The sequence below is a fragment of the Muntiacus reevesi genome, chromosome 1 (assembly GCF_963930625.1).
Source record: "Muntiacus reevesi chromosome 1, mMunRee1.1, whole genome shotgun sequence".
NCBI lineage: Eukaryota > Metazoa > Chordata > Mammalia > Artiodactyla > Cervidae > Muntiacus > Muntiacus reevesi.
This window is the reverse complement of record NC_089249.1, coordinates 282,970,580-282,994,191: the sequence shown is the minus strand read 5'-3', so window position 1 is coordinate 282,994,191 and position 23,612 is coordinate 282,970,580. Positions and strand designations below refer to the sequence as shown.

At 40.0% G+C, this 23,612-nt stretch overlaps 1 protein-coding gene across 2 annotated transcripts in view; it reads right to left on the bottom strand.

Moving 5' to 3' along the window:
- The window catches only part of FER (FER tyrosine kinase), a 450,974-nt gene that overhangs the window by 249,360 nt on the left and 178,002 nt on the right, over positions 1–23,612 (bottom strand). For both annotated transcript variants that reach the window (XM_065923334.1, XM_065923426.1), the window contains exon 10: positions 4,917–5,006. In XM_065923334.1, the coding sequence (XP_065779406.1) occupies positions 4,917–5,006 (90 nt within the window). The remainder of the gene's footprint in view (positions 1–4,916; positions 5,007–23,612) is intronic.

The following is a 23,612-nucleotide window of genomic DNA, read 5'->3' as shown; positions in this document are numbered from 1 at the left end:
CACAAAAGGGAACATTATTCACTCATTACAAGTAATGAAGTACCAATAAATGCTACAACGTGGATGAGTCAAGAAAATGGTTTTTTAAAGAAACCAGAGAGAAAAAGGTCGCATATTGTATGACTCTATTTATGTGAAACATACAGAAAAGGCAAATACATAGGCTCACGAATAGATGAGTGATTACCAGAAAATTGAAAAGGGGGGAAATTAAAACCAATTGCTAATAGGAATGGAGTTTCTTATTAGAGAGACCAAAAGGTTCTATATCTATATAATGGTGATGATTGTACAATAATGAATATACCAAAACCACTGTGTGTATATGCTGAAATGGAGAGTTTTGCATTGTGTGAAGTATATCACAATAAAATAAATTAATTGGCTTAAGGTTGCCATTTTGGCAAGGTTCTTAAAAAGTTTTAAAGAAAACTCGTTTACAGTAATTAAAATTTTTCCTTCTTCTACACTACCTTTTTCAAACTAGAATACTCAAAAATACTAAATTATGTCAGAAAAAAATTTAATTATAGTTTAATAGCCTCTAAAGTTTATTTACCTTAGATTATCATACTATCTGAAACCTTCACATTCACAGTAAGACTCAAGAACTCAGTTACCTGTTGTAGTAGAGGGGAAAATCTTCTTCAAGTAAATAGGATATTTAACACCTTACAGAAATAGGTCTGTACCTTTATTCATAGTGTACCACAGCATCATAAAGTACAGACTATCTCAGTCTTTTTAGTTCATGAGATTCATGAATAAACCAGGAAATGTCAAATGGCACTTAACTGATGGATATAATGACTGCCTTAATTATGATGATAAAAATGTGGTCTAATGGGAGAGGAAGTGAAGATTCCCTAGAATTCTCGATTACAGAGGGAAATTTTCTTAAATGAAATGGCTCTTCCATAGCTTCAAGGATGCTGATAAGTTTATTAAAATGTATATATGAATGAGGTACATACTTTGTGGGAAAAGCATTTCATTTCAGATAAAAGCAGTTAGTAAACACCAAATTTTAACCCATATCAATCACTGCCAATTTAGTAATTTTACTTAAGAATAAGGTAAATACCACTTTTAAGTAGAGAAAAAACATGTAAATATCTTAGGGTATTTAAAAAATTATGATTCGTGTCAATGAATTATGAAGATTGTGTACACTATATCTGACATAATTTTAGGAGTGCTAACCACATACAACTTCATCTTAATGAACAAACAAGATTTCTCCTTTGTTTCCAGATGTAAATCAATGTGTCTTAAAAGAAAAACCTCTTTCATCCTCTGATCAACCCTGATTTATCAAAATAGGTTCTGCCTAGAGCCAAAAGGTCTCCACCTGCAATGCAGGAGACCCCAGGTAGACTCCTGGGTCGGGAAGATCCCCTGGGTTTCCCTTGTGATTCAGCTGATAAAGAATCGCCTGCAATGCCGGAGACCTGGGTTTGATCCTGGGGTTGGGAAGATCCCTTGGAGAAGGAAAGGTTACCCACTCCAGTATTCTGGCCTGGACTGTACGGTCCATGGGTTCCCAAGGAGTCGGGCAGGACTGAGAGGCTCTCACTTTCACCAGAGCCAAAAGCTGAAGCTCCCGTAACAATGAACTGTGAAGTAACTAGGCCACATGAGGTCTCGGGGCCACTGCTGCACTTCTAGTCGTGTCTTGAGGGCACCAGGTTCTCAGGCAGCCCAAATTGTACAGGAAAAAATAAACACTGGAAATGCTACCCCACACCCACAGTCAATGTAGAAGGAAACAGCAACCCAGTCCAATATTCTTGCCAGGGAAATGGCACGGACAGAAAGCCTGGAGGGCTATGGTCATGAGGTCGCCAGGAGTGGGACACAACTGAAGCGACTTCACACACACACCCACAGTCAAAAAAAATTTCTTATTTTTCTGTCACTAGCTAAACTCTTAAGCTCTACATTCCACTCTCCTACCTTTCCATCTAAGAATAAAGCTGTAGGAAATGAATTGATACTGAGTCTTGGCTCTGAAGTATTTAAGACAATTTACTCAAGTCAAGCTTGATCTTTAACACCACACAGAAAGAAAAAAATGGCAGGGGATACTTTTCATAAATAGCTCATCAATAAACTTTTATTAGTTGCCGACACAAGGACCTCTGACTTAAGTAAAATAAAGGTGAGTTAATGACAAGTTAATTATGCCCTGTGTTTCACTGACTTAACATTAAATAATTTTAATATAATTTTAACAGTTCACTGAGGTATTCAAATACATCGTTTCAAGAACTGTATTTGTTTCTCCTTTTTAAAAAACACTTTAAATATTTCCTTGTAAGAACTCTTTCTTTCTCTTCCAAGGTGCTGTGCTTAGTCACTCAGTCATGCCTGATTCTCTGTGACCCCATGGACTGAAGTCCACCAGGCTCCTCTGTCCATGGGATTCTCCAGGCAAGAATTCTGGAGTGGGTTGCCATGCCCTCTTCCAGAGGATCTTCCCAACCCATGGATGAAATCAAGGTCTCCTGCATTGCAAGTGAATTCTTTATCGTTTGAGAAACCCGGGAAGCCCTTTTCTTCTGATAAAGATTATCAAAAAACTCTCCTCTTAGAGTCTCTGAAACATCTCATAAATCCTTAATCAAGTCTCCTATGCTTTGACTGTCAAATCATAATAAACCAAGTCTTATGAACTACTATTTATCTGTAAAGTTATAAATTTAAGAAAACAAGAGTGGGAGATAAGACTTGAAAGAGACGTACTCTGTCCTGTGGCTCTTGCACATAACTTTTGTTTTCATTTGCTACTTAATGTCACAAGAGATGGTCCGCATTAGTTTCCTCCTGTGGGTACTTCTGAACACTGAGAGTGACGATGGCAGCATCAAAGGTTAAAAGATAAGGTGAAAATCTCTTCTATGCAAAATAAACTTTTCTTCTTTTTTTAAAAATTAGAACACCTGGTGCCTTGCCACAATTGTGTATGAAAGAGTGCTGCTTGAGTGGAATAAATACAGGAATATGTCTAACATATTAAAAAGCATGTGTGCTCAATCATTAGGTCGTAACCAAAATCACTGCAGATGGTAATTGCAGCCATGAAATTAAAAGACGCTTGCTCCTTGGAAGGAAAGCTATGACCAACTTAGACAGCATATTAAAAAGCAGAACATTACTTTGCCAACAAAGGTCCGTCTAGTCACAGCTATGGTTTTTCCAGTGGTCACGTATGGATGTGAGAGCTGGACTATAAAGAAAGCTGAGCACAGAAGAATTGATGCTTTTGAACTGTGGTGTTGGAGAAGACTCTTTAGAGTCTGTTGGACTGCAAGGAGATCCAATCTGTCTATCCTAAAGGAGATCAGTCCTGGGTGTTCACTGGAAGGATTGACACTGAAGCTGAAACTCCAAAAGTTTGGCCACCTGATGCGAAGAGCTGACTCATTTGAAAAGACCCTGATGCTGGGAAAGACTGAAGGCGGGAGGAGAAGGGGATGACAGAGGTTGAGATGGTTGGATGGCATCACTGACTCAATGGACGTGAGTTTGAGTAAACTCGGGAAGCCGGTGATGGACAGGGAGGCCTGGCATGCTGCGATTCATGGGGTCACAGAGTCGGACACGAATAAGCAACTGAACTGAACTGAACTCTGCGACTCCATGGACTTCACCCACCAGTCTCCTCTGTCCATGGGATTTCCCAGGCAATAATACTAGAGTGGGTTGCCATTTCCTACTGCAGAGGATCTTCCTGACCCAGGGATCAAACCTGTGTCTCCTGCTTGGCAGGTGGATTCTTTACCACTGAGGCACCAGGAAAGCCACATATTAAAAAGGAACTATAGCAAATATATCCAAAATGTGAATGAACATTGAACTAATCTAAGGTTGGGAAGCACTTTTTTTTTTTAATATATGAGTAGGTCACATTGTTTTAACTAAACTTTCAAAGAATAAGAAATAATATTAAGATATTATGTTGTAGAAATTTGGCAAGGTGGGGGAAAGCATGTAATTAGTTTGTACTGAATATTATTTCAACCATCATTCAATAAAATATTATAAAGCTCTATACTGTGAGTGAGGCATGGCTAGAATAAAAAGCTTGATAACTTAGTTTTATAGGTAATGAAGTAAAAAAATACTTTATACTTTTATATATAAATAGGATAAGAATATATTTTTATCTTGCTTGGCTATAGCTGCTATTACTAGGAGTAGTGAATATTCTATACATTACCATGATGTGTCAAGCCCAAATTTCAAATGGACTTTAATTTTCTAAATAAAACGTTCTTAAAAATATGAACACATATAAACTGATACATCTTAAAAATACATATATAATAATCCCTATTATAAAAATGTTTCACTGTAAAAGAATTATATTTATAGTTTTCTTCAAATAATGCTACAAAGTACATAAAACACTGTAAGTACTTATATGTAGTACAGAAAGTCTACAATTCAAATTTATTCCTTTCCTCCCTAAATCACTGTTAATACACACAGATTCACATGCACACATAAAGTTAAATTATCTACTTACCTTTCTATTGATAAATATTAATTTACATGGTATACATATATCTGGAGAAGGCAATGGCAACCCACTCCAGTGCTCTTGCCTGGAAACTCCCATGGACGGAGGAGCCTGATAGGCTGCAGTTCACGGGGTCGCTAAAAGTCGGACACGACTGAGAGACTTCACTTTCACTTTTCATTTTCATGCATTAGAGAAGGAAATGGTAACCCACTCCAGTGTTCTTGCCTGGAGAGTCCCTGGGACGGGGGAGCCTGGTGGGCTGCCGTCTATGGGGTCGCACAGAGTCGGACACGACTGAAGCGACTTAGCAGCAGCAGCAGCACTGATATATCAGAAAAAAGCTAGACAGTGACTATTTTCAGCGGTGTATAGAGTTCATCGTACTTACTGAAGAGCCCAGGGCAGATTTTGGAGACCTAATGATTCCAGCAATTGAGTGACGAATAGATTCAAATCGGGACAGCCTCTCCTTCCTTTCCTGGAGAGATGCAGAAGGAAATCGTCAGCAGTAGTAAACTATCGGGTACGTACACAGCTACGCTAGGCAATCAGGCATTTATCCGCAGCTTAAGTCCATTCACTCTGTCTTGCAAGTAAATAAAATGCAAGTTTCCTAACATTAGAAGTGATAAGTAATCAAATGCACACAAACCCTGCAGCATTTTAGTTGCCTGTTCGCTCAATAAATATCATGATTTGGGGAAAAAATAAGAAATAGGAATTCAGGAGATAAGAGAAAATAAGAAATGCAAAGAAAACCGACAGAAACACAGGCATTAGCACACAAGGGAAGAAAAAAAAAGACACAAACTAGAAGGAATCAGTCTAACACAGAAAATTTCTGACAGTTGCGAGGAATTTTCAAGGAAAAAAGCGGGAGTGGAGGGGGCAGGAGGAGAGCTGTACAGAACGTGTTTCTAAACAGTGAATTTCACTTGAGCAGCGTGGAGGACTCCCGGAGACGGACATGATGATGAGGACAGTGGCGACAGAACAGGAGACGGTAAGCCAAGCAGGCAGGGGCAGCAGCCCTACTGCTAAGGGGAGCACATCCAGGCTACTGCTTGCTATGGGATGCATTTCTGCCGGTCACATACCACAGAGGAAGGAAACTCTTCCTTAAAATTTCAAATCCTTAGGTCCGTTCTACAAACACAGGTGATGGGAGAGGTTAGGAAAGAAGAGAAGGAAGGAAAACAAAACTGAGAGCCTGGAGGTAAGAAGAAAGAGAGCAAAGCATGTGGGAGGGTAATAAACGCACTGATTAACGTTCCAATAATGACTGCAGTTCAACTGCTGGCAGCAAAGAACCAGGTACCATAGGGCCGAGTTCTGTATTTCCACGTCTTCCAACAGCAGTGATGCTCGACTTTACTCGTCGGTGGAAAAATAACTAGAGCAGGCCACAAATAACATCTTCTGTTTCCTCTCATAGATAAACAGTTTCCTGCCACATCAGTAAACAAAGGATGCCAAGGCATCGCGCCATCAGCCCCTGCAGCTGCTTCAACTGCTCACCCTGAGAGGATTCAGGATGGAGAAGAAAACGGACACTGGCCCTCGATACTTAAGGTGCACATCAAAGTGACGATTTCAGTGAGCCAGACTCCTGCATCTTCCCACGCGCAGAAAAGCACTACATTCCTTAACTTGAGAGGTCTGGTTCACTTTATTTATTTATTTTTATTTATTTATTTTTTATTTTTCAGTGGGTTTTGTCATACATTGATATGAATCAGCCATAGAGTTACACGTATTCCCCATCCCGATCCCCCCTCCCACCTCCCTCTCCACCCGACTCCTCTGGGTCTTCCCAGTGCACCAGGCCCGAGCATTTGTCTCATGCATCCCACCTGGGCTGGTGGTCTGTTTCACCACAGATAATATACATGCTGTTCTTTCGAAACATCCCACCCTCACCTTCTCCCACAGAGTTCAAAAGTCTGTTCTGTACATCTGTGTCTCTTTTTCTGTTTTGCATATAGGGTTATCATTACCATCTTTCTAAATTCCATATATATGTGTTAGTATGCTGTAATGTTCTTTATCTTTCTGGCTCACCTCACTCTGTATAATGGACTCCAGTTTCATCCATCTCATTAGAACTGATTCAAATGAATTCTTTTTAACGGCTGAGTAATATTCCATCATGTATATGAACCACAGCTTCCTTATCCATTCGTCTGCTGATGGGCATCTAGGTTTCTTCCATGTCCTGGCTATTATAAACAGTGCTGCGATGAACACTGGGGTGCACGTGTCTCTTTCAGATCTGGATTCCTCAGTGTCAGCAGTGATCTAATGATGTTCCAACTACCTGGCTGGTTCCAAATTCCTATCTGTTATGACTCCTCCCTCACCTCTTTGGTGCAATCTCTTGAGACCTATCTGAGAGGCTGTCTCTGGACTTAAGTCTTCAACAAGCCCATCAATAAAACATAGCTGTAGGTCATGTATTGTTGTTTTTGTTTTTTTTCAATTGACACTTTGTCTCCAATACCTAGAGTACAGTATGTCTCTTTATATAGTAAATATTTTTCACCATATGCTACCTGGTAAACATCATATTTCCTGGAATTTAACCTTTGTCTCTCCACTTGCTTATTGACAGGTTATTTGCTGTAATTCTACGAGTTGTGGTACTATTAGTTTTTATTATTCTACAAACATATGCCAACTGATACTTTAAAAGAATCTTATGAGATCAACTGAGTCAATGCTCTTAAAATACTAAAGAGAGTAGAATCCCAATGTAGGAATACTGTGAGAACAGAACCGAAAATTACATGAGAGGTTATGCAGAAAGCAGAAAATTCAATGGAGAGATTTAAGTATTAGAAAGTATTTTATTTGCATATGTTTATAGCAATATTCTCTGTCATGGTAAAAATAACTCTCCTCAAGCTACATCTTGGGCATCAAACCCTACAAAAGCAAAGAGAACAATTTCTCCCCAAACCCCTTAATAATACTAAAGAGAAACATTTTCTCATAAAGCTATTACTAACTAGGTAAGACTAGTAGATAGGTCCAGGTGTCAAATAAAAAAATCACTTCTCTTATATCAAGTTACAAAGCATAATACAGTCTGTATTCAAAGGAATATGATAAATGAAAGCACCCTTTCATTTAAAAACATTCTTCAAATAACATGATCTTAAAAAATGTATTATGTATTATGTATTATTATGTATCATAATCCGATGTATTCTTAGGTGGGTTCTGTGACCATTGCTTAACCCCCCAGTCATCCGCACTGCACTGGTCACTAAGGATGCTCTCACAGGAGAGTTCCACTGCATCAGCCTGGCAACCAGTCACTCCCCTTGGGGGCTCCGTCACACCCTGCCTGAGGTGCCCTCAGAACCTGTCCCCAAAGAACTCTGGAGAGAGGCGACACCAGAACACTTCTCGGTTAATAATAGCTCACTGAAGCAGTAACCATGTATTATTTCTCATAGACTTCTGTAAATAAACTCAATCAAATAACATTCTTAGAAGAAACAATGAAAGTGATTATTTGTCCCTGTAGGAACAGTCAGATGTTTATTCAAATCAGCAGGCAGTAAGATTCAAGAAAAAGATAATATTCACAACATTCACTCTCAACCTCCAGGCTGTGTGCCAAATATCTTTGGGACTTCTTATGCAAAGCAGCCATGAAATTTGGAGTGATTTTGTGAGGAATAGCTGCAGGGAAATTACAATGCTAGAGAAGATTGTCTCTCGAAAAAAAATTCTGAACTGTTGATAACTCCATAATCTAAATGAAACACTGCAAATATCAATAAGTCCTTCATAAAAGGAATGCATTTATAAATAAACAAATACCTTAGGCTTTTGCAGATGTTGATCTGCTGGAGAGAATGAAGGATACACAGTTTCTACTCCCATCGCAGTACAGAATTTAAGCATTAAAACAGTTTCTAAATGATTTATTCTAGCAATTGGGTTCTTACAGAAGACAAATCATTTTAGAAGTATTCACTGCCTGGGAAACTCGTTTGTCACACTGTTTTTCTTCGATGCTTGCATATTAAGAATATTTATTAAAGGAGACAGTGAAAGTGAAAGTCGCTCAGTCGTGTCCAACTCTTTGCGACCCCATGGACTACACAGTCCATGGACTTCTCCAGGCCAGAACACTGGAGTGGGCAGCCTTTCCCTTCTCCCGGGGACCTTCCTAACCCAGGGATCAATCCCAGGTCTTCCGTATTGCAGGCGGATTCTTTATCAGCTGAGCCACCAGGAAGGCCCAAGGATACTGGAGTGGGCAGCGTGTCCCTTCTCCAGGGGATCTTCCCAACTCAGGGATCAAACACAGGTCTCCCGCACTGCAGGTGGATTCTTTACCAGCTGAGCCACAAGGGAAACCCCCCCAAAAAGAAAGACAACCCCCTTGCTAAATCAAGCATTTTCACATTTTGAAATAATGAAATAGGAAACTAAATGCACAAAAGGGAACGGTTGAATGATTAAGATTTTGTCTTAAAATAACAATGCTAAAGAAATTTATGGTATAATAGAATGGAGTGCAAAGACACCTAGGTTGTAAAACTCCCTTTCATACTGCCTGCTTTCCTGACTCTGTATCTTCTTAAATAAGATGACTTCTTCTCTAGGGAAACAAATCCCAAGCATCAGGCTATAATCAGTTCCCTTCCTGTTCAATATCTAAACATAATTCATGTCCCACGGGGCTTTCCTCAAATGTAGGAACAAATATGTATTCTACTTCCTTTTATAAAGCATCCAGAAGTCCCAGATGCACACCAAGCAGTTTCCTTTGAGGACCTCACTGACTCAATTTAAGGACTGATCGATTTTGCTCAGTAAGCAACTATACATTTCAGTAATTTGAAAATGTACACTATTATGAATTAAATTATCAAGACATCTTAACTGAAATTCTGCTATTAAAATAATTAAGGGACATAATAATAGGACCATACATTTATCCCTTTTGCTTAAATTAATACATTATAAAACATATACATTATAATGTATAGAATAAGTGGAGAAGGAAAGTATTACTTCATTAGAGGTCCCTATCTCTAGTAACCAAAGCAGTTTACCAACTTCAGCCTCACCCTCACTAACTCCTAAGCTCATTATTATATTTAACACTCTCTTCTGATCAGGCCAAAACCATCCCTTTGTCATTAGCTAGGTAAGTGGCACATGCCTCTCCCAGCGACTTCCTTCTCTCTCTTCCTCTTCCCTCTCTGCCTCCTGTTTCCCTTCTCTCCTCCCTCTCTCTCCAATGTCACAGTGAGAACTTATAAACATTAGCTACTATTATTTGGGTTTTACTAATACTGACAAGGGCATGTGGGCAGTTGCCATCTTTTGGCTGTTGTGAATAGTGCTGTAATGAACATTCATACATACATACTTGAGTATCTGTTTTCAACTCTTTTGGGGATTTATCTAGGAATGGAATTGCTGGGTCATGTGGCAGACCCAACCAGTTCACCTAAAGGAGATCAGTCCTAAATATTCATTGGAAGGACTGAGCTGAAGCTGAAACTCCAGTCAGTACTCTGGCCACCTGATGCAAAAAGCTGACTCATTTAAAAAGACTCTGATCCTGGGGAAGACTGAGGGCAGGAGGAGAAGGGGACGACAGAGGATGAGATGGTTGGATGGCACCACCAACTTAATGGACATGAGTTTGAGTAAACTTGGTGATGGACAGGGAGGCCTGGCGTGCTGCGGTCCATGGGGTCGCAAACAGTCGGACACGACTGAGCGACTGGACTGACTGAACTGATGGCAATTCTATATTTAACTTTCAGAGGAGCTGCCAAACTGGCTGACCCATTTTACATTCCCACCAACAATGTTCAAGGCTTCTAAATTTTTCACATCCTCCCAACACTCGTTGTTTCTGTTTTTCTGATTATAAACATCCAGTGACTGTAAACTGTTGCTTGCCTTCTTTTTTTAAGGATACTTTCACTGAAGACAGAAGTCAAAGTTGAGGCTTTTTTTGTTTTTTTCTTTTCTTCCAGCACTTTGTGTTCTGGTCTCCATTGTTTCTGGTATGAAGTCAGCTAGAATTCACAACATTATTCTCCTGCACATAACGCTTCCTTTTTTCTGATTGCGTTCTAATCAACTAGGATATAGGCACATGTAAATTTTTCTTTTAACTATTCTTCTTGAGGTCTGTTAAATTTGCTGGACTTCTGGATTGAAAGTGTTGGAAAATACTTATCCACTGTCTGTTCAAATATGTTTCTACTCCCATCTCTCTCTCTCTCTTAAATTCTAACTTTTATACATGTATGTTAGTCCTGTTGATATTACCCCATGATCTCAAATAGTTGGTTGTATATTTTTATCTTTTTCGCTTCATTCTAAATACTCTCTATCACCTGTCTTCACAGCTCACTGCAATTTTCCTGTGTCCAGTCTACCCACAAGTCCAGCTAATGAATTTCTCAGTTCTGATAAATTTTTCATTCTAGAATTTCCATTTTTATAGCATCCACATTGCTGCTGAACTGCTCCATACACACTGTATATCTTTTCACACACATTGTATATCTTTTCTTAGACCCCTAAGCATTTTCATAAGCTGTAGTAAAGACACAGATAATTCCAATACCAGGGCCATCTCTAAGTCTGCTTATTTTGAGCTGTGGGTCACATGTCTAACTTTTTAGTGGCCATACACTCTTTCTTTAACAGATAGCTTCTATAAAAAAAAAAAAAAGTAGAATCTGAATTCTATATATTTACCTCAAGAAAGAGGCATACATACTCCTTTTTTTTCTTTCAGGATGCTAGAATTGGGGCTGTAGTTAATAAGCTGGGCTTGTCCTCTGCTACTACTTTGGTTTGAATTAATTCATCACCAGCTTCAAATATTTTGGGCTAGATCAAGAGTTTCTTCAGCTCCGGGTGGAATCTGAACCATGGCAGGATTCTAGCAGGCTCTTTAAGGGGGGTGCGGGGGGTAGAAGGCGGGCTCTGGGGAGTTCTTTCCTCCCCAGGTTCACCTGCTCCTTTATATCTAAGAGAACCTTCTACCTTCTTCTCCAGCCTTCAGGAGGCCACTGCTCCGAGCTCTGTGAAGACCCACAATGCCCTGCAGAGAATCCATCTGAGAGAGGGCTCCTCCGTTCTTCGGTCAGTAAAAACCCAGAGGGCTCAGTCCTCCTGCCCCTAACCTCAAACGCCCACCCCCCCCCCCAGACAATACTGCACCCCTTTTCACACATGAGGAGGATGCCACTTGGAATATCCTTCTCCACCGCCCATCTCTGGTTCCCTGCTGAACTCGGCGAAGACGTGAGCAGAACAGAAGCTCCTCACTCTGCAGGGAGGGCTCCCCCAGATTCTAACCTGGCCCGCCAGCCTACACACTGCTCTCACCAGTGTGCTTAAAGCTTCTTCACTTGATTTCTCCTTATCCCTTTCAGTGGAACTTTCTCATTGTCACCAGCTCCACCAAGGATGGAAGAAATCATAGGTCTTTTTTTTTTTTTTTCCTAAGAAAGCTTGTCACTTTCTGGACTTTGGTTCATTTAGGTTTCTTTCTGTCCTCAGATCTCTGATGTGTCTTTTTTTAACTATTACTTTGTACCTTATTTTCTGATAAGTAACCTACTAGTCATCATTTTATTTATCTTTATTCACAAACCAAGAAAACAAAATGACATACTTTAAGGGTCTTCAGTATGACAAAGAAGTCACTAATTTATCAAAAGTCACAGACTTGAATTTAACTATTTTCTAAAGCAGTCAATTATCACAAAAGGCCTTTAAAGACTATATTTCTCAGAAAATTATTCAAAGGGTTAACATCCAACTTCTCAAAGATTTTGATTGCTATTCTGTTTTGGTTTTCTTTTGTTGACTGCTTTGGGCGGTAAGGGAGATGAAGTTTATTGGTCTTGTATTTGCTGCAGACCTCACAAGGATACTATGAAGACTTCCATGTAACATATTTCATTTTTGTAAACAGTTTTTTAAGTTTCCAACTTTATCTGAGAAGTTTCATGAATGGAAACATACTGTTTGATAATCTCCTACTGCACATTTATCAATAATCCTCTTATCTGTTCAGAGCTCTTTTTGTAACTGGAACTGAGAACATTTCAAGTTTCAAGGCCTCAGTCAAGACTTTACTAGAATGAAATCAGAAACGGCAGGACTCAAAAGAAAATCCTGATTTAAAAAAGAGAAAATGACAAATTTTAAAGAAAGGAATGTGGTATGTATAATGTTACACTTCCATAATCAGCAAATAAAATCCAACTGGGAAACCTGTTTTAGAAAGCAGTAAACTAGGCTCTAAGCATCTGTCTCACCTCAGCCCCCCTGAGAAAACACCACACTACCGCACAGTGGTACCGCCCGCCTGAGACTGAAGTCGATACGATAGAAGGGACAGCTGAGAAACGAAGGCTAGTGCTTGACGACGCGGCTCTGAACGTCTGGACAGATCCAGAAATCGGAGGGGACAAGCTCCCTTTTTTGCTTTAACTCATCTGCCATAGTCGACTGCTATTATGGGACGAATACAGTAGGCTTTCCTAGAATATCCATGAGTAATTAAAGATTACTAATAAATAATTACAACTACCACAACTGTCACTAACAAAATAGTGCACTAACATTTTTAATGTTTTAGACATATGTTAACTTCTAACAGGAAAATGAATATTTTAATATTGAAACACATTAACATTAATGTAAAATTCTTTGCAAAATAAACATTTACTGTGTTGTGGTGATCCTTCTTACCGATTCCCATTAGTTGAACAGTTTCAGGACACGACACACAAAGTAACTGCCCAGCGTGTTGGTGAAAACCCCAGTGTAGATGGTTGTTAGTAGACATTACACTGCAAAAGGTTTAGTAATTGCATGGGTTTTAGAACTGCTCAGTTAAACAAATTTAAGCAGATTTCTTGAATGCAACATGTCTCAGAGCCTCAGTAATATGCTTTTTTTGGAGGAAATATTATTCTACAAAATTCACCTTAAGAAATGATGTCATGAGGATTTCATTAAAGGCAGTAGGGGAGAAAACATTCTCCTCCACTTTATATCACTCACGGCTTTTTCCTGGACATTATCCTCACATATAACAGGTCCAAATTAGCGAATTCAGTTTGTCTCTTTCTGGCCACAAGCACCTACCCCACTGGCGTGCTTTTAACTAGTTCCACTAAAACCATTTTTCAACTTCACTGCAGCCCTACGGCTTTGAGTCTCCTGATTTCCTCCACTCCATCCCCTTCTCCTTTCTTCTCCTTTCCTGACTGAGACGGCATGACACAGCTCTCCACCGACACCTGCCATATCCTAACCTCCTGCTCTCCTGTCTCTGAGTTGTCCCCACACAGCAAACCCCAACCGTGGACGGATCTACCTTTCTGCTCTCTCTGAGCAAACATTTGGCAACCCACCACTGCTGAGAGAATCACATAATTATCACTTCAAATGGGCCCTAAATATCTGACATATGATGACATCTCGCTGGTCAACCCACTTCTTAACTCTCCCACTTCCACTGTCAACCCTTTCCTACTTTCTGTGTCTAAAACCACCCTGATCTACCCTCCCCTGCGTCTTTAGGAAGAAACTACAAGGCAGAAACCCCTTCAGTGTCCCTTCTCACACCCACAAACATATTCCTTTCCCTCCATTCTAATCCCGTCCCCATGTGGACACATGGAGCTGTCTCTCCCCCACCAAGGATGACACTCTGCTTGTACTTCCTGCCTTTCTGCCCTCCCAAGGACTTTACACCTTTAAAAAACCTAACAGACCTCTCTGTGACATATTGCCCCATCGACTTTCATATCTAAGTTGCTCTCATAGGGAAATAAGAAGAGTTAGGAGGAGAGAAAGGAGGAAAAAGAAAGAAATGAAGAGAGGAGAGGATGAGCCTTTCCCTTAACCACACACTCTGCTCCAGCTACTGCATACTCTTCACAAAAGAAAAAAAATCCCTGGAAGAGTTATCTATGTCAGCTAGGAATCTCGGGACCAAGTCTCTATCCCTAAGTAACAGGTATTAATCTGTTTAAATTAATAAAGCATTAATGATATTTACTAGTATTTTCATAAATTCATTCACTGTTTCGCCACTAAGCAACAGGCACAGCAGAATCAATAAGAAAAAAGAGACACCAAACTACTAGCCTAGAATACTCAATCAATGTGCAGCTCCAAATATCATACTTGTAAATCAGGAAGAACTCTGATTAGGTATCACCATACAAGTCACAATTTCTCATTTGAAAAATGAGTGGGTATTCACCAACTAACTGTACCAATGGTCTCACAAAGTTATTAAAGTACATAATGGTATATATGAACACAATGTACATAATGGTACAATAATTCTAAATAATTAAAATTATATTTTTATTAAGCAAAATTATTACATTGGAGAAAAAGTTTAGAGATATGAGAATCTGAACATTCCCTAAATCCCCTTATTCCTACTGAGTTCTCCATGGATTTTATAACTAGCATTGTTTATCTCTGTCTTTATAGAGGATACCTTAATTTATACCTATTGGAAATGCTCATAGACAAGATTATGACAAAGAAAGTATAGTCCAGAAATACTAGCAGCTTGAGGAAAAAACTCTATAGCACTGAATACAGAGTTGACTAAGCCCTCAGAAAAAAAAAAAAAAAAAAAGCCTCTCCAGGAAGGTTTCCTGTAGTTACCTCATTCAGAGCAAAACGTCATGAAGATTTATTCTAATAAAAGAACCTGAGAAGTTATGAACGGTGTTTAAATTTTTATTCCTGATGAATTTTTCATCCCACAACATTCTTTTGGCTCTGATTGTATCCTATCTTATTATACAAGTAGAGGCAAAAAGTGATTGGTTCAATTGGAAGTGGCGGCCCTAAAAATTGAGAGGCTGTATTTTATTAAGATAATGGCCAAAGTGAATGTCAACTGTCTTGAGTAAACTTCCCTAGGTTTGTATGACCTACATATCTTGGAAAGCACAGCTTTTAAAGGCACCTTGATTTTCTTCACTATCTTCATTTCTCAGTCAAACTGGCATTCCTATTTCAAGATATATATTCAAAATATTTTCTCCTTGCTAAGCATTAACTTCCTACCTTATAAGTAGCTTCAATGTGCTTCATCTGAGATTCAAAATAGTTTATAGAGAAGAAAATTTTCCTATAAAAGGGAAGGAAAGCTGATACAAATATATATAAAGTCTGGTAGTACTTAGATAAATTCACAACTTCTCAGGATGGGTAAGGAGAAGAGGAAGTGGTTTACAGTCTATCTAGGTCTAATTAACATGAATAGCTATGCTCAAAGGCATATGGCAAGCTCAGCAGAAAGATATATATATATATATATATACACACATATATGTATATATATATATATGTGTGTGTTTGTGTGTGTGTATATATATTATATATATGTATATATATACAAGAGAACTAGAATAATACTGTATAGGTGTGCTTGTTTCTAATCATACTTTCATGGCCTTAGACACAGCAAAAATTTTTCCAGAGCCTCAAAATGCCATTTAGCCATATTCAAACAAGCTTCTCAGAAGACAAAATTTACCCCTTAGAAAGCATTTTAAACTTGCTTAATTCATGATAAGCTCACAATTCACATTTAAAATTCAAAGAGCATAAAGAACTTTATCTCTAACAGATATGAAGCTGAAAGGAGACAGGTATTGCTTTTTCTAATCTTCAATATAGGACTAAAATATCAATGATTTCCTTGGCCACAGAAGTAACTGAAATTGCACAATTAATTTGCATTATTTCTAATTTAGAATACTTTTGCATAGCTATACTTCATTCCAATCAAAAACCCAATTTTTATCAGTGCTACTCAATAATATCCACAGAACTGACTGACAGAAACATAATATTTTCATTTGAAATAATACCAAGAGAAATAACTCAATAAAGGATAAATCTTAATTAAACAATAATCCTCTTTATCAAAGGATAAAGAAAAAAGATTATCTCACTAAAAAGTTTTTTTTTAATTCTAAAAAGGAGTTTGGAATTTTCCTCTCATTAAAAAATAAAATACAAACAATGAAATAACCCACCAGCAGCAATATGAAAGCATTATGAAAAGTGCCCTAGCCTACGTTCTTTTTGCTTCAGGTGATAAAATAAAACAGATGAGTTAATGGAGGAAAATTATACAAGGGCAGCAGATAATTAGGAAGTACTGTATCAATGGATGACAGACCAATGACACCCACAACGATCAACCTCAACACTGGGACAGTGGTCCAAATAAAACACTCTCACTTTCCACAGATCACTACACTGCGTTTCCTCCCTCTGAAACTCAGCCACCTGAAAGTGTGGATGGAAAAAGGAAAAAAGATCAACCACATGCCCGTCTCCCCGTGTGCCTTGTTACCTACCTGCCCCACACGTCACTGAGCTTTCCCACGCCCCCCGTACGACCTCAGCGCTGCCAGACCTCTGGGCACTGTGACCCTCCCTTCTGACGACGCCCCTCTCCTCCCTAGGTCCAGGAACACCGCTGTCTCTTGGTTTTCCCCAGTCTGTCTGGTCCACCTCATCCTCGCGCGCGCGCGCGCGTGTGGGTGTGTGTGTCTGTGTGTGTGTGTGCTCAGTCACGTCTGATTGCCTGCGACCCCACGGGCTGTAGCCTGCCAGGTTACTCTGTCTGGTTGATGCACCTCATTCGTGTGTGTGTGTGTGTGTGTGTGTGTGTGTGTGTGTGTGTGTGTGTGTGAGATTGCCTGCGACCCCACGGGCTGTAGCCTGCCAGGTTACTCTGTCTGGTTGATGCACCTCATTCGTGTGTGTGTGTGTGTGTGTGTGTGTGTGTGTGTGTGTGTGTGTGATTGCCTGCGACCCCACGGGCTGTAGCCTGCCAGGTTACTCTGTCTGGTTGATGCACCTCATTCGTGTGTGTGTGTGTGTGTGTGTGTGTGTGTGTGTGTGTGTGTGATTGCCTGCGACCCCACGGGCTGTAGCCTGCCAGGTTACTCTGTCTGGTTGATGCACCTCATTCGTGTGTGTGTGTGTGTGTGTGATTGCCTGCGACCCCACGGGCTGTAGCCTGCCAGGTTACTCTGTCTGGTTGATGCACCTCATTCGTGTGTGTGTGTGTGTGTGTGTGTGTGTGTGTGTGTGTGTGTGTGTGTGTGTGATTGCCTGCGACCCCACGGGCTGTAGCCTGCCAGGTTACTCTGTCTGGTTGATGCACCTCATTCGTGTGTGTGTGTGTGTGTGTGTGTGTGTGTGTGTGTGTGTGATTGCCTGCGACCCCACGGGCTGTAGCCTGCCAGGTTACTCTGTCTGGTTGATGCACCTCATTCATGTGTGTGTGTGTGTGTGTGTGTGAGATTGCCTGCGACCCCACGGGCTGTAGCCTGCCAGGTTACTCTGTCTGGTTGATGCACCTCATTCGCGCGTGTGTGTGTGTGTGTGTGTGTGTGTGTGTGTCTGACACGTGCTCAGTCACATCTGACTCCCTGTGACCCGTGGACTGGAGGCCACCAGGCTCCTCGGCTCACGCAGTTTCCCAGGCATGGACACTGGAGTGGCTCGCCATTCCCTACACAGCGGACCTTCCCAGCCCTCCCCAATGTGTCTCCTGCACGGCAGGCAGATTCTTCCCCAATGCGCCACTCGGAACGCTCTTATTACCCATGCCTCGTCTCTGCCTGGCCCTCAACACCAGTCACGCAACATTCCCTCTGTGGTCCTCCCCTCCCGCCCCACAGTCAAACACAGTTATCTCCATCACTTCACTTATAAACTGCATGCTGAGGATTCCCGAAAGCCGCATTGCAGGCTGACCTCAACTAGCACTCACCATCCTTCACCCGGCCCAATCTGTTGCACTTCTGTTCCGACGACCCTTATCTTTTGCGGCGAGCACCACCGACGACAGAATTCCCAAGGCAGAACTCTGGAGGGCAATGTTGGTACTCCTTCCCCCCCTCATATCCATCTCCAATCAGTTACCAAATTCCGAAATCTGTATCTATGAAATACCTCCAGAACTGGCCCCAGCGACTCCCTGGCAGTCCAGGGGTTACAGTTCCATGCCTCCACCGCAGGGGCCACGGGCTCAATCCCTGGTCGAGGAACTAAGATCCTGCACACTGCGCCGCACAGACAAAAACAAAGACATTTAAACACTGGCCCCTTTCTTTCCGTGCTCCCTGATACGACTTAGTTCAGCACCAGCCTTCCTGGCCTGGATAGTTCTTTGCTCCTATCTGCTACAAAACCCCCAGAGTCCTCTGTGTGAAAAGGTAAGCCAGATCAGTTCACTCTGCAGCTTACTGTCTTGAATGGTTCCTGCACGGTGGTCACAAGAAAACCCCAGTTTACACACGAAGGTTTTTGCATAGTATAAGCTCCGACATACTTATCCAACCTCACTTCTCTCCACCTAACTTTTCATATCCATAATGTGGTCATATATAAATGCTGAAGATTTAGAATGCACTGTATTTTTGCTTACCCAAGTAACATATGATGATTCTCCCTTTTCCTGAAAAACTACTCTGATTTTTTGTCTTTTGGGCTGTCCATCTCTTGTGTCTTCTTCAGACACAAAGCAGACTTTCGCCTTGAGAGTTGGCGCTCTAAATCTAGGGCATCGTCTTATATTCTGCGATGGCACCGAGGCTTTACCCTCATCAAACTCACCATACCATTGTCATAATGATCTGTTAACTTGTCTTTCACTCAACTCTGAGCTCCTTACAGACAAGGACTTAATCTCACTCAGCTCTGTATTCAATGGTGAGACAGTGCGTGTGGCATACTGAACCTCCCAAAATGGCCTCAACAGTTATCTCCATCACAGGTGCCCTTCCTACCATAAAGACTCTGGCCCCACTTTCTTTGAGAAGTGAGGCACATGTCCTCCCCTCTTGAGACTCTGGGTGAGTACGTGACGATGGTGAAAGGGACACTTCTGAGCCCAGGTCCCACAACCAGCTTCCTGCTGCTTTCCTCAGAACACATACTCTGGAACCTGGCCACCTCAAGCTGTAAAAACCTCAAGCAGCCCACAGACAGGCCCACAAGGAGATAAACAGAGCTGACTGAGCCTGGAGCCAGCAGCACCCAAACTGCAAATCATGGGAGTGAACCACTTAGGAGGTGGATCTGAAGGCGTCTAGTCCAACTGTTGCAGTTATGGCACATGGAAGAGAGATAAGCCTTCCGCACTGAATTCTTCCCAGAGACTCATGAGCAAATAAAATGACTGGGTGTTTTAAGGCTTCAAGTTTTGCAGTGATCTGTTACATAGGAATAGAAAATCAGAACAGTGCCTGTCACAGAGTACACATACACACACACACACGAGTATACACATCCACAACACAGCCACACACATACACAAAATCTGGTGAATCAGTAAATATATTCTCCATCAGTTTTACTACATAAGTTAGATATGGTGGATAGAGGAGAGAATTTCCAAGTATTTTGATTAGGACAATTAAACTATCTCAGCTTTTTCTACCATTAAAAAACTGAAAATCAAACACAAGAAACATATATGCCCTTGAAATCATCACCCAAGTCATAGAACTTTGCTAAAATACTGCAGAAGGCTTCCGGGTGACATGCCCCCGTCACAACCACCTGTATGCCTCCACTATCCTGGTGTCCATAATAAACCACACACTTACATTATTTTTACTCTTTGGTGTGCATCCCTAAACAAGATAGTTTTGGTTTTGACCATTTTTTAAACTTTATTTAAGGTATCTTTAAGCACCTTTTAATCAATAAGTTCTCTCTCTGTCCCTATATTTTACTTTCAATTTGGCTGTTTAAAGACCCAGTCAATAAATAAATAAATAAAGACCCAGCCATAGATTCAGGGTTCCACACATGGGTTTGCATGATTTCACACTCCAGGGGCAGTCCAGCATGTCCTCTGTCCTTTTTTCTGCAAATTAGCAGCTGGGATGAGAGGCTAGATCAAACTTGGATTCAACATCTTCAGTGAGAGCATGGTGGCATGTACCAGGAAATAACGTCTGGTTCTCTCATTGTGATGTCAACAGAGACTGATGCTCAGCGTTTACATCTACTAGTTCACAGGCATTGTAAATGGTGGTGTTCAAATCCTATCATTTGTTTCCCATTTATTAGTTGGAATACTTCTATAAAAAGATGCATCCCCTCATCAAATATTTGGTTAACCATTATCATTATCTGGCAACAGTTCATCCTTAATTACTCCTTGGATGGAAAGTTATGACCAACCTAGACAGCATATTAAAAAGCAGAGATATTACTTTGCCAACATAGGTCCGTCTAGTCAAGCCTATGGTTTTTCCAATAGTCATGTAAAGATGTGAGAGTTGGACTATAAAGAAAGCTGAGTGCCGAAGAAATGATGCTTTTGAATTGTGGTGCTGGAGAAGACTCTTGAGAGCCCCTTGGACTGCAAGGAGATCTAACCAGTCCATCCTAAAGGAAATCAGTCCTGAATATTCATTGGAAGGACTGATGCTGAAGCTGAAACTCCAATACTTTGGCCAACTTATGTGAAGAACTGACTCATTTGAAAAGACCCTGATGCTGGGAAGACTGAAGGCAGGAGGAGGAGACAACAGAGGATGAGATGGCTGGATGGCATCACTGACTCAATGGACATGAGTTTTAGTAAACTCTGGGAGTTGGTGCTGGACAAGGAGGCCTGGCGTGCTGCAGTCCATGGGGTCACAAAGAGTTGGACAAGACTGAGCGACTGAACTAAACTGCACAGTTAATATAGAAAAGGCAGGATAAATGTTTGACCATTTTATATGGATATATTTTTTAAATCCAAAGTCTTCAAAACAGTAATAAACAAATCAAGATAAGTTTAAATATGCTCATCAACAGAATAATAATAAGGATGGTGGTCATTAAAGTAAATATAATCAAAGCTAATATTAATCCAACCAATCCATCCTGAAGGAGATAAGTCCTGGGTGTTCATTGGAAGGAATGATGCTGAAGCTGAAACTCCAATACTTTGGCCACCTCATATGAAGAGCTGACTCACTGGAAAAGACCCTGATGCTGGGAGGGATTGGGGGCAGGAGAAGAAGCGGACGACAGAGGATGAGATGGCTGAATGGCATCACCAACTCGATGGGCATGAGTTTGAGTAAACTCCGGGAGTTTGTGATGGACAGGGAGGCCTGGCATGCTGCGATTCATGGGGTCGTAAAGAGTCAGACACGACTGAGCGACTGAACTGAACTGAATATTAATATAAACGCTTAAACAGGCTTTTAAAAAGCCTTACATATAATCCTCACAACAACTTTATCAGATAGGTACTATGGTTTTCTGTTACAGATAGGGAACATTTGCTAGGAAACATTTGACTGAAGCAAGATAGGAGCATGGGTAATATCTGTACTAGCATTTCAAGGTGGTCCAGAAATAAAATACACACATTTTCAGATTCACCGGTATATTTCTATGGACTCTTAACAGGGTTATCTCCATATAGCACCATGATATTTAGTTATGTGATAAACACAAATGATTTCATAAAAAACTTACAAAGTGGAAAATCAAGGGCTGATTCTAAACTAAACCAAGAGTTATCTATAACTCTTTTGAAATTCTTTTCCTTGGTCATCTTCAATTTTTTCTCTCTCTTTGTATGGAAAGTTTTAATTCAAGTAGATGTCTTAAGTCTCTTTCTTATCCCTGGCTTGTCCAAATTCCTAACATGAAATTCAGCATACCTAAATTCTTTCTGACTTTAGAAAATTCATGTTTATTTTATGGCTTAAAATAAGTTATTACATTTTGAGCTTCCATTAAAACCTGTATTATAGTATCTAAATGCATTGATATAAGCTAATAACTATATTATAAACTGTAATGATTATTTTGCAAAGGTTAACATGAGAAATTGTCTCTAAAATCTTACATTGAAATATGTTTTCTAATAGTCTTCTGAGATAGAGTTCCAAAGCTATTACATAAAGTAATAATCTCTGTACCAGAACAAGGTGTTTTAACTCAGTCCCTACAATTTAATGTATAGATATTTGTTCTACCATTTACTTATGTTTACTTGTAAAAATTATTCCTCAGAAGTCCATTCATTTGAATTACAAAAATATACCGTTATCTGAAAAAGATTTTAAAGAAAAAACAAAATACATAAATTCAATACTGGCTGGCACATTATACATACTTCTCATTATTTTAAAGCTTTTACACAAGAATGAACAAGTAGCAAGTATAATAAAAACTACATCAGCCAATGAACACAATTCAACCAGCAAAGTACTCAAGCACACTGAATCATCTCACGGGTAAAGACTCTTGAAAAACTAAATTTAAACAAAACTGTATTTTGAAAGATTCAAATCTGCTATAAATAACTTTGATTATAAAGTTTATCCTGAAATTTTTCTAACTTTAACAAAAAGCAATACTATTCAGATAATATTAGGTGTAAAAAACCAACAAGAACTCATGATTTTGAAATGCATGACAAAGAGAGATTAATGAAACAAAATAGGTTACACAGGTATAAATCTAATCATTTGGCCTAATACTAACCAGAATACTTAAGAGTGTAAAGACAATGCTTTCTTAACCAGTTTTGCTTTTATATAAACAATGCATACATTAACGCTTATATAAAACCACTGTTTTATATAAACAACCCTTACAGAGTCCATGTACAAGTACATGAATTAAATCTCATGTGGCTATCTGGATGGCGACTATTACAATTTCATTCTTCTGCCTTCAACAGGCAGGTACCAGCTCATTAAGAATCATCTGATAGATACATACAAGAATGTAATTTCACAGGAACTGCAACATGTAGTTCTCTTAAATAAGACATTTAGTGCAGATTTAAATGAGAAATCTGTATGGGATGCCTATTCTTGATGAGCTAACTGGACTATTCTAGTACATTTATTACATTTAAGCAAATACAAGTTTCACTTGAAATTTAAACAATATTTTTACATTCTTCATACAAAGCGTAAACTAGGTATACCAGCGAAGAATGTGACTCTTCTCAAACTACTATAGTAAGGTGCCATTCCCTTCTCCA